Source organism: Cucumis melo, chromosome 1, assembly GCF_025177605.1.
Source record: "Cucumis melo cultivar AY chromosome 1, USDA_Cmelo_AY_1.0, whole genome shotgun sequence".
NCBI lineage: Eukaryota > Viridiplantae > Streptophyta > Magnoliopsida > Cucurbitales > Cucurbitaceae > Cucumis > Cucumis melo.
Genome location: NC_066857.1, coordinates 3,282,425 through 3,295,223, shown reverse-complemented (window position 1 = coordinate 3,295,223; position 12,799 = coordinate 3,282,425). Strand labels below are relative to the sequence as shown.

The 12,799-nt window shown below is 32.0% G+C and overlaps 3 protein-coding genes across 6 annotated transcripts; 1 reads left to right on the top strand and 2 right to left on the bottom strand.

Moving 5' to 3' along the window:
* Positions 1-360: 360 nt before the first annotated feature.
* On the bottom strand, positions 361-2,083 carry LOC103495620 (uncharacterized). Its single transcript, XM_008457241.3, has 2 exons — positions 1,925-2,083; positions 361-1,156 (listed from the first exon to the last, which is right to left on the bottom strand). Exon 2 carries the CDS (start codon positions 1,077-1,079, stop codon positions 645-647), a length of 435 nt encoding a protein of 144 aa, XP_008455463.1. The 5' UTR covers positions 1,080-1,156; positions 1,925-2,083; the 3' UTR covers positions 361-644.
* Positions 2,084-2,141: 58 nt separating this feature from the next.
* LOC103495621 (uncharacterized) lies at positions 2,142-6,859 on the top strand. Of its 4 annotated transcripts, none has more exons than XM_051085057.1 (19): positions 2,142-2,412; positions 2,714-2,786; positions 3,022-3,142; positions 3,232-3,419; positions 3,505-3,612; positions 3,872-3,936; positions 4,015-4,120; positions 4,353-4,436; positions 4,530-4,676; positions 4,756-4,884; positions 4,990-5,057; positions 5,198-5,231; positions 5,322-5,406; positions 5,504-5,571; positions 5,659-5,772; positions 5,872-5,907; positions 6,046-6,132; positions 6,260-6,351; positions 6,483-6,859. In XM_051085057.1, the coding sequence occupies exons 2-19, from the start codon at positions 2,739-2,741 to the stop codon at positions 6,577-6,579; spliced, it is 1,677 nt and encodes a 558-aa protein (XP_050941014.1). In that variant the 5' UTR covers positions 2,142-2,412; positions 2,714-2,738; the 3' UTR covers positions 6,580-6,859. The 4 variants fall into 4 exon arrangements, with proteins under 4 accessions (XP_050941014.1, XP_016901759.1, XP_016901758.1 ...); XM_017046270.2 differs by having other exon boundaries at positions 2,700-2,786; XM_017046269.2 differs by lacking the exon at positions 2,714-2,786 and having other exon boundaries at positions 6,260-6,346.
* Positions 6,638-8,839, bottom strand: LOC103495622 (uncharacterized). Its single transcript, XM_008457243.3, has 5 exons — positions 8,329-8,839; positions 7,354-7,475; positions 7,186-7,277; positions 7,003-7,089; positions 6,638-6,900 (listed from the first exon to the last, which is right to left on the bottom strand). Exons 1-5 carry the CDS (start codon positions 8,685-8,687, stop codon positions 6,793-6,795), a joined length of 768 nt encoding a protein of 255 aa, XP_008455465.1. The 5' UTR covers positions 8,688-8,839; the 3' UTR covers positions 6,638-6,792.
* Positions 8,840-12,799: the final 3,960 nt, after the last annotated feature.

Sequence of the window (12,799 nt, the reverse complement as noted above, 5' to 3'; positions counted from 1 at the left end):
GGTAGAATTTAAATGGTTAGAAATTAAGTAAAACGATCAAATTGTTATGTATTTAAATTTGAACACTGAAATGATGCAAAACTAAAAGTACAAGATTGAAGTGTTTTATTCTAAACTAAATTTTGTATAAAGTTTTATAAGCTAAAAAGGAATATTTGAAAATTTGTAGAATTAGATGACTACAATTTTATTTTATTTTGAAGTCGCAATTCATTAACTTTGCTTTCAATATCAATATAAACATAACTTAATTGGTATGTTAAAGTATGGAGTATCGCCCTAAGAGATGAAAATTTCAAATCTTCCACTTTATGTATTATCTTTGAAATTCAATAATGTTCATTCAAAAAATGAAAAATATAAATAATTGGGAGTTTTTTTTTTATATATTATTTTTATTTTTACAAAAGATATTGTATGAAAGAGCGGAATCAACAATGGAGTTTGGCATAGAATTTCCAGCAAAACGCCAATTCAGCAATAATCCTACATTGTTGTCCATTTCAATCTACCTGCCAAACATCAAACTCCCACAGGATTTCAAGACTTGACATGTTTAACGAAATATATTTTTAACTTGAAATGAACTGATGGCCTTCTAGAAACAAGAAATCGAATTTTTTCGCTCTGAAAGGATGGAAGGACTAGTGGTCATCACCATATGCTCTGAAACTGTACCGCTCTAGATACGGTCCGTTGAAAAATAGGTCAGCTTCAAACCACTTCGGATACCGAACAAGGTCTCCAGCCACAAAACTCATGTACTGCTTGCTCCCTTCCGGAACCACTCTCACTTCACCTTCCTCAATGTATACCAGTTGATCTGCTTGCCAATCCCATGGCAATTTACACTTTCCTGTTTTCCATACCGACCATCTCGAAACTCCAAGCTGGGAAAGGCGCTCCTCCGATACTTTCCTTTCAACTTTTACATTGTACAATTCCTCAAGAGGTTTCTCTATCCGCATAGCCCTTATACTGTGAGATCCCTTGATGGTAGAGTTCAACTTTGTATAGTTTTTGCTCCCTATGTTCACATGAAATGAGGCCATTGTAGGAGCAGCCAGCATACTCGCCATGCTTAACAATATATAAATGCTACCTTCAGAGAATGCTGAAGCCCAAACAAACTAGTACAGAAGATGGATAAAACTGTCTGCAAAGGATCAAGAAAACTTTTGAGCTGTTTAAAAGTTTTCTTCTTCAGTAAAATGCCGAGCATTCATTGAGAAAAAAGAAATGAACGAATACATAAGACATAACAAAAAAACACCAAAAAGGAAGAGTCTAACTGATCCAAGAAAGGGCTACAGTCAAGCAAAAATAAGATCTAAATGATGGAAAACTCAGAGAGAGCCGTGAAATCTAGAAAGGGTCCACACTCCCACAAGTTTTTCAACCACTCTAAAAGTTCTATTGCTCTTAAACCTGAACTCTACTGATAGAATTTGCCTGTTCATTTTGTTGTTGGGCTCTCTCAATCTTTATCAATGGGTTTATGAAAACAGAGTTTCCAACTTCTAATTGTACATTTCTGGGGGCATTCCCTACCATCAAAACTTCATTTCTCGATAGGAAAAAAACACAAAATTTCCAACAAACAGGTTTTGAAAAGCCATTGCAATTCTAGTACTAGACTAAGAAGTTTCAGCATGGCAAATCTTGCAGTCATAATCTACAAGACCCAGTAATGAAAATTTTGTCCTAGCGGCTAAAACAGACGACAAAAGCTCAAGCTCAATAAAGAAGGAAATGGGTATTCCCATTCAAAGAAAACCCTCCTCGTTTCCCTACAATTCTTAATTAAACTCATAGAAAGTTTCGAAAATGCATAAAAGGAAACAAACTAAAACTAAAACTTGGAAAAATTTTGTAAGAAATAGTTCATTGGAATTCAAAAGATTGATAGAAATCAGATCATTACCTTTAAAATTGCCCACGGATTTGAAGAAATGAAGAGAAAACGAGTTGAAAGGTCGAAGCAAATAGCGAGCCCTAAAACCCTCAAGTAAGGTTTATCCAAATTTTTTTCCCTTTTACACGTCACTGGCGGGAACTTTTGACTGGAAACCGGGACTCGCGGTATCCTTATCCCGTTTAAAGAAATAACCAAATACAAGGAGGATGACGGGTTTAGTCGTTAACGTGTACATTTGTGGTTCGCAAATGTTTCATTACCAATAACCCATTTCAGCTTAGAGTGAGTAAGAAATGAAGAAATTGTAGAGAAGGGTCTGTGGTGTATCTATGGATATTTCGGCCATGGCCTCTGTTCATCTCAGAGCTCACAATCTTTTGGTCAGGAATCCATATGGAAGATCATGTTTTCATCGACGATTGGCGGCCAAACTCCAGAAAAAGTTCAAAATTCAAGCAAATATTGAAACCAAAGTCGCATCTTCCAGAACCCAGGTAACCCTTTTGCACAATCGCATTATTTCGGGCTTTAAAGGTAACCCTTCTGTTTTGATAGAAGGTAGAAAGGCAACTACCCCTCATTTGCTATTAGATTGAAAAGGATGATAAAAAAAAAGATGGTATGATTTTCATAATGGAAAGGCTATCTATCTATTTAGATTGGGGTGGTATATGCAAAATGATGTATTCTTTTGCTGTACAACTGTCATTTAAACCATAAATATGAAACGACATGATTTAACGGTGGAAGTGTGGTGAAATGATCACATGTATTTTTCTAGTTACAACATTTCAGGTCGAAATGATATATCGCATTGTATATGGGTGTGATTAAAGATATGAAAAACCACAATCGAACGGTGTTGAAGGTGCGTTTAAAAAACAATAACGTCTTTTGCTTTTAAAATTTCATTAATTTTCTGTTTTCTTTTCTATTTTCAAGTAGAACTATTTGAGTCAACCAATTTAAATTATAAATTTCACAAGCATTGCATGTGTTATGAACTAGTTATATAAAAAGTTGGAATTTATTGGAAGTTTTCTAGCTATGCCAGGCTGCTTTGTTCGAAATCTAAATTGACTGCTGGCAATTTGTTAATTCAGAGAATAATGGAGGGCATATCAGTTACAGGGGAAGTTGGTGGTGCTGGTGGAGCTTATTCATACAATGCATTGAAGAAGTTGGATCAAATTTGGTCCAGAATTTGCTCTGATGACCGAGAAAGTGAGAATTTTTTTTATCTGGTCTTTTTACACGCCCTTTTAAGCTGTTGGGGAGGTAAGGCAAGTCCAGTTCCTATCGACTTTTTGCAGTACCTGAAGCTGCTCAAGAAGTCGTTCGTCGTGTATCTGGTGCATTTAGCCGTTCTGATTTGGAAGAGAAGGCCATTGACACATTTGATGTGTTGGTGTGTGGAGGTACTTTGGGTGTCTTCATAGCAACAGCATTGAGTTTGAAGGGGCTCCGTGTCGGTATAGTCGAAAGAAATGTTCTGAAAGGGGTAAATATTCTTGACAAAGGATTTAATCCAAGATTTTGAGAAGGGATCTTTCTAATGATGTCTTTTGTTGGCTGTCATGGGTCAGAGGGAACAAGAATGGAACATTTCAAGGAAAGAGCTGTTGGAACTCGTTGAAGTTGGAGTTATAACAGAAGATGAAATTGAACAAGCTACAGCAATGAAGTTTAATCCTGTAAGTTTTAAGATTTAAAGCCTATTTGGAATGACTTTCCAGTGCTTCACGTAATTAAAGTTAGAAAGTTTAGTTTTAGGCCTAAGTAAATTTATACGTGTAACTAAAGTCGACTTCAGTTAACAACGTCTGTATGTAAACACTTCTCTGGCTAAAATGTTTGAACGTTTCCATTACTTATGATGTATGAACAATGAGATGGTATTCCATCCTGCCTTTTTAATGTTTCGGACCCTTACTCATCAATCATAAATTGCAGAACAGATGTGCATTTGAAGGGAAAGGCGAAATCTGGGTTGAAAACATTCTCAATCTTGGTGTCTCGTGAGTTTCTTCTTTCTTCTTACTTATATATATCGAAACTTAATCTGTAAATCTGAATCTCTTATTCTACCATTGCAGACCAGAGAAGCTTATAGAGATTGTGAAGAGACGTTTCATTTCCCTGGGTGGAGTCATCTTTGAGGGATGCAACGTTTCAAGCATTTGCGTATATGATGATACGACTGTGAGTTAATTTATGGTAGTAATAATTTGATCTTGCTGTCATATCAAAGTAAAATGAGAGATATTGCTAGCTAGAAAATCGGTCATTATTGCTTACACAATATTGTAATACTACCATTTATTGCATCAATGATCAAAGGAATCCAAGTTCAGAGAAGTAATCAACTTGTTCGGAGAAACAGATTACTAAAGCTGCGAGTTTATTTTATTATATTGTTCCTTTCTTTTCAAAGGTGATGCAACTTTCTGATGGGAACATTTTATCTTCCCAACTCACTATCGATGCAATGGGGAATTTTTCACCCGTGGTGAAACAGGTATAGTTCTAGCTTAGTTCAGACAGTTTGTAACATATGAATGCTGCATAACCCATTTATTGCCTCACAATGTTGCATGTAGTCATGTTGTAGATAAGAAGTGGGAGGAAGCCTGATGGTGTTTGTTTAGTTGTTGGATCTTGTGCTCGTGGATTTAAAGATAACTCGACCAGTGATGTAATTTACAGCAGCTCATCCTTAAGAAAGGTTGGGAGCTCGGAAGTTCAACTTTTCTGGGAGGTGAGTAAGCTTTGTTTCTGTGGCAGCAATAATTAGATCTTTTGATGCTGAAGATTCAAGTTCTCTTACAATTTCACAGGCGTTTCCAGCCGGGTCTGGTCCGGTAGATCGAACTACTTACATGTTCACATACATCGATCCTCAACCAGGATCGCCAAAACTTGAAGAACTTTTAGAAGAATACTGGGATTTAATGCCAAATTATCAGGTTTTCTTCTAGTTTACATATCCTGTTGGTTTCAATATGATCTTATTCATTCCCCTTGTAGACTTCAGTGAATTTTATGATTGTTGTAAACTTACTTCATGGTAGGGAGTCTCACTTGATGACTTGAAGATATTGAGAATTATATATGGCATCTTTCCGACTTATCGTGACAGGTACAATGGTTTTGAGCAGTAATGAGAAACTTAGTGATCTTCTCATAATCATAAACCTTTTTCTATAAAGTCCTTGTTTCTTTTTGTTCCTGCGATGGTACAATACAATATCTAGTATCTAACCTACCCGACTTAATCAGCCCGCTGCCAGCTGCTTTCGATCGTGTCCTTCAGGTAATAAGTACTTAGCATTTTAAAACCTGAAAAAAGATTGATTGTCAAACGCTATATCTGTAAAGAGTACTGAATTATCTTTCTCTTTAGTTCGGAGATGCAAGTGGCATTCAGTCACCTGTTTCATTTGGTGGCTTTGGAAGCTTGACTAGGCACCTTGGGAGGCTCTCAATTGGTATTGTCTTAAAACTAAAGTATTGGTTACATGCTTATCGTAGAGATGATAGGGATCACAAGAGTTACAAAATTTCATATCTTGTTGATTTCAAAAGGCATATATGAAGCTGTAACCGAAAACTTCCTTGACTCCAAGAGCCTATCACTGCTGAATCCTTATATGGTTGGTTAATATGCTGAATTCTGGCTAGATATTTACTTTGCCCTTATCATAACTACACAGTATCTAAAGCATAAATCTTTACTACAGCCAAATTTAAGTAGTTCATGGTTGTTTCAAAGAGCTATGTCAGCAAAGCAACGATCAGACATTTCTCCATATTTCATCAATGAGCTTCTTCATGTAAATTTCCAGAGTATGCAGGTAAGCTTATAAACACTAATGGAACAATCCTCATAATTTATTGAATTCAGATATAAAAAACTATTGTTCTCTTTTGTTCTCTGTTTTGTCTCTCCACAGAGATTGGGGGATCCAGTGCTAAGACCATTCCTTCAGGTCATATTTGCTCTTTGATTTATTTAGGTTACAAATGATAATCATTTGGTTTTTTGACTTTTGAAAATTCTATACCTCCATTAGTTCAACCAAACATGGCTTAAACGATAATTCATTTTGTTCTTCCTACTTTGGCAGGATGTTGTACAGTTTGTACCTCTTACCCAAACCCTAGGTCTAGTTATGTTAACCAAACCTCAACTTCTTCCATCAATATTCAAACAGGTGAGTTATAAGTTCATTATAATTTGAGTTTATTGAAACTTTTCTATTTCTTTGTTGACTCAGTTTCCGCATAGGTCTTGAGTTTGAATTGTTATATGGATATGAATTGTGTTTTATTGAGCTCTAGGTCGGCATCCCGGTGCTGCTTGATTGGATTGGGCATTTTGGCATGCTTGGCTACTACACGTTTCTCTCAACATTTGTCGACCCAATTGTAAGGTAAACGGTTCCTAGTGGTTATGTCAAACAAAGCTAACATTTTTCCCTTTTCTTTTCGTGAAACGTTCTTGTATTTGTGATCTTCGGTTCATATTTCTCCTATAACTTTACCAAATTGTGCATTTTTCAAGGTCATTCCTAAGTTCACTAACGCCAAAGATGACTTTTGAGTGGAAACGACGACTTGAGGCCTGGAAGTATGGAGCTGGTTTAGATTATAAGCTATGAAGAACAAGTTTGAGAAAGAAATAGGAAGTTGGGAAGTTCTATATTTTCGCCTCAGGCATGATATCAACATCGATCTTGCGTATTAGTATTACTTAGCTAGCAAACAGCAACATTCTATACTCCATTTGTAAAGATGGGAATAAGAAAATGATACTCTATTATTTACAGATTTACACTAGATGAACAACAAAAGGTTAAGAAAAATTGTGCAGTTTAGTTGGGAGTCTTGGCACCCAAAATCTTTGAGAGTTCCTTTATGAGAGGCTTCTCTTTGATATCATTATCTCTTTCCACATGCCATTTTTTTGATACATCATCAGCCTAAAACTCAAAAAAAAAACCCTTGGTTAGATAAAGAACTGGCAAAAGTAAGACCCAGTAACAGGTGAATTCAGTGAGAATCATTTAAATGATACAACATACCCAGACTTTGAAGGGAACAAATTGCTGTCTAATCATTTCCATCTTTGGTTCAATCATGCTTTTTCCTTTTGTTTGAATCTCGCTTGCCTGTCAAAAAATAAAGTTGCCATGACCTGAGTTAAATGGAAACGTCTGTGCGTGTACAAAAACCACCAAAAGTTAAGACATCCAATCCACGTTTACATTGTTGACATCTAGCTTGGACATGGTGAATCCAAAGATCAAGGTGGCACCACCAAAGACAAGCGCAGTAGCTACAGCAAACGCCTTTCCAACTACATGACAACCAAAGGTCTATTGATTAGGATGAGGGAGAAATTGGAAAAAAAAAAAAATTCTTTTAGGGGTTACCATGAGCAAGGCCTTCAGCAGCAGCTTTCAACTTCTCAGGATTCATAGGAGTATGTTTGTCGGTCCGCAAATCGTTAGCAGTTGAGGCCAATATTGAGTTCTCAGATTGAGGCAATTCCCACCTGCATCAACTAAAACTTTTTCATGAGAAACAGAACTTTATAGAGAAAATAAAACAACACAGATGGTAAGACAGAAAAAAAGACAAACAGAAAAAGTTCAAACCAACAGAACAATACAAAACCAAAGAACAGACAAAAACAAAAGAAGAATAAAAAAATATGGCTCAACCGTTGAAGATAAGAGCAAAATGTAGTTATTTTGATGGGAAACTTCAAAAGACAGTTTAAAACTCTTTAGACAAAGATACAGGGGTGTGTTGTACTTAGTTGTATTCCACCAACCCCAAACATCTCTACTCTAAAAGTTCTCCTATTTCTCAACTCCCTCAAACCACAAAAGTCACCAACCTCAGAGAAGCCTTCCTCAATCGTCCATATACGAAGGATGAAACAAAACACTTCCCAATATCAAGTGATACAAACTGTTACTTGTGCAATCAACTTTTTGAGCAGCAAATAAAAAAAATTCAACTTAATGGATACTATTTACTTTCCAGGTGCATCAGAATCATTATAGGATTGACATCTTGTTTCAACAATCAGCACCTCAAAAATCTACACCACTTACTGTTTCTTCCATCAAAGGCACATGCCTACACTTGTGGCCCAGAAATAAAATGATTTCCCAATCCCCATTGTACAGCACAAAGTAAATTTGCACCACGGAAATGAACAAAAAAACAAGAAAATCAAACCACGTCTAATAAGGATGGTCTATCAAAATCCAGTTAATCGAAACTAAACCCAATTACACAGAGCAGAATTGGAGGTTTCATTTCGAAATTCTGCATTTTCATGAACAACCAAAACATATCAATTAGAAAATAGAATGAATTGTGGAAGGAAACAAAACCTTTTGGGGCCGAATGTAACCTGGGGAAGGGAGAGGAAAGCCCTAAGAGGGTTAAGAGCATCTGAAGAGACAGAGCGGTAATTAGGGTCAGAGGGAAGAACCCATTTGGAAGTAGAGAAGGATCCACTGGAGTTTGCAGATTCCTCCCTGAAGATTTTAGAGGGCAGAGAGTGCCTTAAGACTTCAGGAAGAATGTCGGCTTGCGGTTCACCGTCGGCCAGAGAATGGGAAGAAGGCGGTGATTTGGCGGGGAATTTCTGGGCGGTGTTTTTTTGGGCAAGACGACCAACGGCATGTTTGGATTCTTGAATAAAGTATGCCGCCTCTTTGCCGGCCAATCTTCCAGCCAAAAAGCTCATTGTTCTCCTTCAACCTCTTGCTTACTCCAATTCGTCGGAATTTTGTTGGCCTTATGAGTGGCTCAAGATTTTGCGGCAAAGCTCTTTTTATAGTTCTTTTCATATATATATAAAGAAAGGAAAATGGGTTTCTTGTTTTTAAAAATCTAACAAAACTATGAAATTTAGTACTTAATTATTGGTTCAGAGTATAGTCTAAGAAAGGAAATGGTGTTGAAGTTGTTTAGGTCAATTTTATTCTTTAAACTTTTAATTTTCTTCTACTGTGATGACGGAATATTTTTTAAATATAATAAAATAAACTAAAATATTTACACGGTATAATAAAATTTCATATTCTACGTATACTAAATATTAATGAAAAATAATATACGTTCAATTCGTAAATATTTTCAACAGTTTTATTATTTATAATAATTTTTATATTTAATCTTTTAAGTTTATAAAATATTAACTATTTTAATTTAATATTTACTTTTATTTTAAAATTAATGATATAGTTTTGAATATATTGTATGACATGTAATGTGACTTGTAAGCCAAAAAAAAAAAACGTAAGAGATTAATAGAGAAAAACAAAATTGAGATTAAAAAAAAGTGAGGATGAGAATACATATATGAACCAAAATAGAATAAATTTAAAAGTTTAAGTATCCATATAAATATTATGAAACTTCAATGAAGACTAATATAAAACAAACTTGAAAATCATGGACCAGTAAAAGTTAAACCTAATTTTTAACTTGATTTTTCATATGGGAGGAATGTTAAAATTTAACAATATGTTTTCAAATATAGCAAAATGAATTAAAATATATATAAACAAATTTTTTGATATATTATCAATGGTTATTAGTGATATTGATAGACTTCTACAACGCTGATGGAAGTTTATCAATACTTATCATAATTTGAAAATTTGTTATATTTTGTAAATATTTTTTAATAGTTTTATCATTTACCATAATTTGTCAAATTATTATGCTGTTTTTTTCAAAGAAAAAAAAAAGGAAAAAGATTAATTCGTGAAGTAATACTTTGTAAATTGGCAAAAAAGATAAATGAGAAAAAATATCACTTTAAGAGGTGAAAAGAAAACTTTATACTTTCCCAAAATATTTAAAAATGAAGTGTAATAAAATTTTATCTTTTAATAATTTTTTTATGAAGTATAAATAAAAAAAATATTTATTATTCTTTATTACTTCTTTTTTTTTTTTTTTGGAAACCTCTAAATTTATCACTTACTAAATATTTTAAAGGTCACTATAGATTCTATTAGAAAATGCAAAATATAAAAAGACTAAATATAACCTTTTTAAACAATAACATAGACTTATTTAGAAGATATCAAATGTAAAAAATATATATATATATATATTGAAAAATTATTTGAAGGGTCAAAACGGTTGAAAATATTTATAAATATAATAAAATTTTATATTCTATCAATAATAAAAATCGATAGACAGACAGTATCAATATTGACATCGATGGATTGAAACTAATAAAATCTAAAATTTTAATATATTTCTAAATTTTTTGACTTATTTTATTATATTTGAAAACAAAAAAAAATATTTTTAATTATGATGCGTAACAATTTTAGGAATAATAAATAAATATATAACAACATCTTTAAAAAATTGCAACTATAAGAAATTCTTAAACTTTTATATCTCGTTGATAGATTCTTATAGTTTATTAGTGATAAACAAATATTTGCAATATAACCTCAGTGATAGATTTCTATCATCTATCACTGACACGTTTTGAAAGAGTTATATACTGAATTATTTTGAATACAATTACTATATTTACAACTATCATGCTATAAAAAGATTGTTTTTTTTTTTTCTACATGAGTTAAAAAAAAAAGTAATTTTTATTACTTGTATATTTTTAGTATGAAAGAATATTTGAACTTTCTATGTCAAAAAAAGAGTATATGCCAATTTTCACAAAGATGTAAAGTAAAATGTTGGTATAACTTTGGTTCTACAATAGTGTAAGTAAGTTATAAATGCAACAATTTATTACTTCATGAGTCATAGGACCATCATCACAATTATTTAACTTCTATATAAATACTTATGTGTCATCATATGTAAAAGTGACATTATTATATGTTTCCTTTTTAAAATTAATCAAAATGAAAAATTATATAAATCTATATAATTCAAATAAAAGAAAGAAAAAGAAAAAGAAAATTAAAAAGTCCAAAAAAGTTATTCTATACCTTTAAATAATATTTAGACTTGGAAAGGGAATACTCCCTTTTTCCTTTTTGGCAAAGGGCTGTGGGAAATTGAACTTTCCCTTGGTTACAAATTGTCCTTTAAAAGTCATATTTCTTTTTTCTTTTTTTAATTATTAAATCAATTAAATCATTGCTTTATGCAATCAAAGTATTTATTTGTAATTCAAAATAATATTAATTTTTCAATTTTTTTTTTTTCATTTTGACGTATTTGTTTGATAATCACACCATCATCATCAATCAAGTGGGTTTTTCTCTCTTTCTAAAATGTTTATTAAAGTTGTTTAGTTAATTAATTATTTAATTAATTAATGCATGTTGAAAGGTCCAATTCTATAGCATATAATAATAATAATAATAATAATAATACCATCTTTTGTGACAAATTTTGTTTTTCTTGGAGGACAAGCAGCACAGAAAAGTGGACATCATTTTTTCTTGAGCTTGAAGATGAAGAGATGATCAAGTTAGTAATATTTTGTCTTCCCTTCAATATTATATTTATGGAAGAAAAAAATGGAGATTTTGAATCTGTATATATCATTCATTATAATGCAGTTGTGTTGAAAAATATCGACATTTAAAAAGAAATCGATGACGTTTGAGTTCGATAGGAATTTATGAATCATTTTGAAACAAATTTTAATTTATATTAGATATTTCAAAGTTCTATCTTAAACTCAAATTAACGATAAAATGAATTAGCAATATAATCTTATTTATTAGAAGTGTGAGGTCTCTTGATTTTTCTACTACGTATAGTAAGATTTTGAATCAATTCTACATTTTATAGTTTTTCTTACCAAGTCTAAGCTTGAATCAGTAATCCTTTAATGAAATGTTTTTTTTTGTTTAAGATATGTTTGACACCTCTTTCAATAAGGTTGAGTCGGAAAAAGTTAAGTATAGACAACTTATCATGTCGTTATACCAAAACCTTAACGTTTTCAATTCATAACACTTTTTAATGCAATTTAAGAGATGTTTTTCAACGATTTTGATTTTAAACCCATTAGAATCTAAATTAACTGAACTTAATAGAATTTTAAGATAAAATTGAAATCAAATTCACGATAGATTGAAATTACATGAATCCAAATTTATTTAATATGTGAAAGCTTTGACCATTGAATAAAAGATTAATGTTAAGTTACCATTGAAAGTTTAAGGATGAACTAAAAAAGGTGAGAATATTTTGATGTTGATTCCGTCATTGACTTATTGTGGCAAAAGATAGCAATATATACAATAATACAGAATATAGTGAAACAAAAAAATCTATATTCAACTCCACAATAATTTTATTCAAATGAGTTGAATTCTACATGTGCCCATAACACACCCAAGTCCCTAATCTTATTTTATATTTTCAAACCAATAATGTTTAAAATATCATTGTAAGAGTTTGTTTAATTATAGCTTTTCCATTTTTAAATGTCTACTTTTAATTCACCTATTTTTAATAGAATTTAAATTTAGTTTTTCTACTCGTTTTATATTTTTCTTGCATTTTTACTATTTTGAACATACATACATACACACACTCTTTTATTTTATTTTATTTTATTGCATAAAAACTATTACATCGTTTGGCCAATATCAATAAGTGGGTAAATTTAAGATTTATTCAAAGAAAAATATTGATGTCAATGTAAACATCAAGAACCCTAATTTTATGGAAATATCGAATTTTACAAAAGACCGAGGTAAATTAACGTGAAATATCAATGAAAAAATCTAATCGCGATAAAAAATAGTTATACCTTTTTTTTTTAGATTATTAAAACTCAATTTCTTTGAATATGAAAATTTTAAGTTGAAAGTAAATAGTGAATAAGAAAAAGTAGCACAT

What these genes read in the sequence shown, in the direction of transcription:
- LOC103495620 (XM_008457241.3), bottom strand. Translation starts at nt 1,079, where the DNA reads ATGGCGAGTATGCTGGCTGCTCCTACAATGGCCTCATTTCATGTGAAC.
- LOC103495621 (XM_008457242.3), top strand. Translation starts at nt 2,248, where the DNA reads ATGGATATTTCGGCCATGGCCTCTGTTCATCTCAGAGCTCACAATCTT. An exon ending in TGCTAAGACCATTCCTTCAG is followed by an intron (nt 5,908 to 6,045) that starts GTCATATTTGCT and finishes CTACTTTGGCAG; the next exon opens with GATGTTGTACAGTTTGTACC. An exon ending in TTCCATCAATATTCAAACAG is followed by an intron (nt 6,133 to 6,259) that starts GTGAGTTATAAG and finishes ATTGAGCTCTAG; the next exon opens with GTCGGCATCCCGGTGCTGCT.
- LOC103495622 (XM_008457243.3), bottom strand. Translation starts at nt 8,687, where the DNA reads ATGAGCTTTTTGGCTGGAAGATTGGCCGGCAAAGAGGCGGCATACTTT. An exon ending in GTTACATTCGGCCCCAAAAG is followed by an intron (nt 7,476 to 8,328) that starts GTTTTGTTTCCT and finishes TAGTTGATGCAG; the next exon opens with GTGGGAATTGCCTCAATCTG. An exon ending in TTGTTCCCTTCAAAGTCTGG is followed by an intron (nt 6,901 to 7,002) that starts GTATGTTGTATC and finishes TTTGAGTTTTAG; the next exon opens with GCTGATGATGTATCAAAAAA.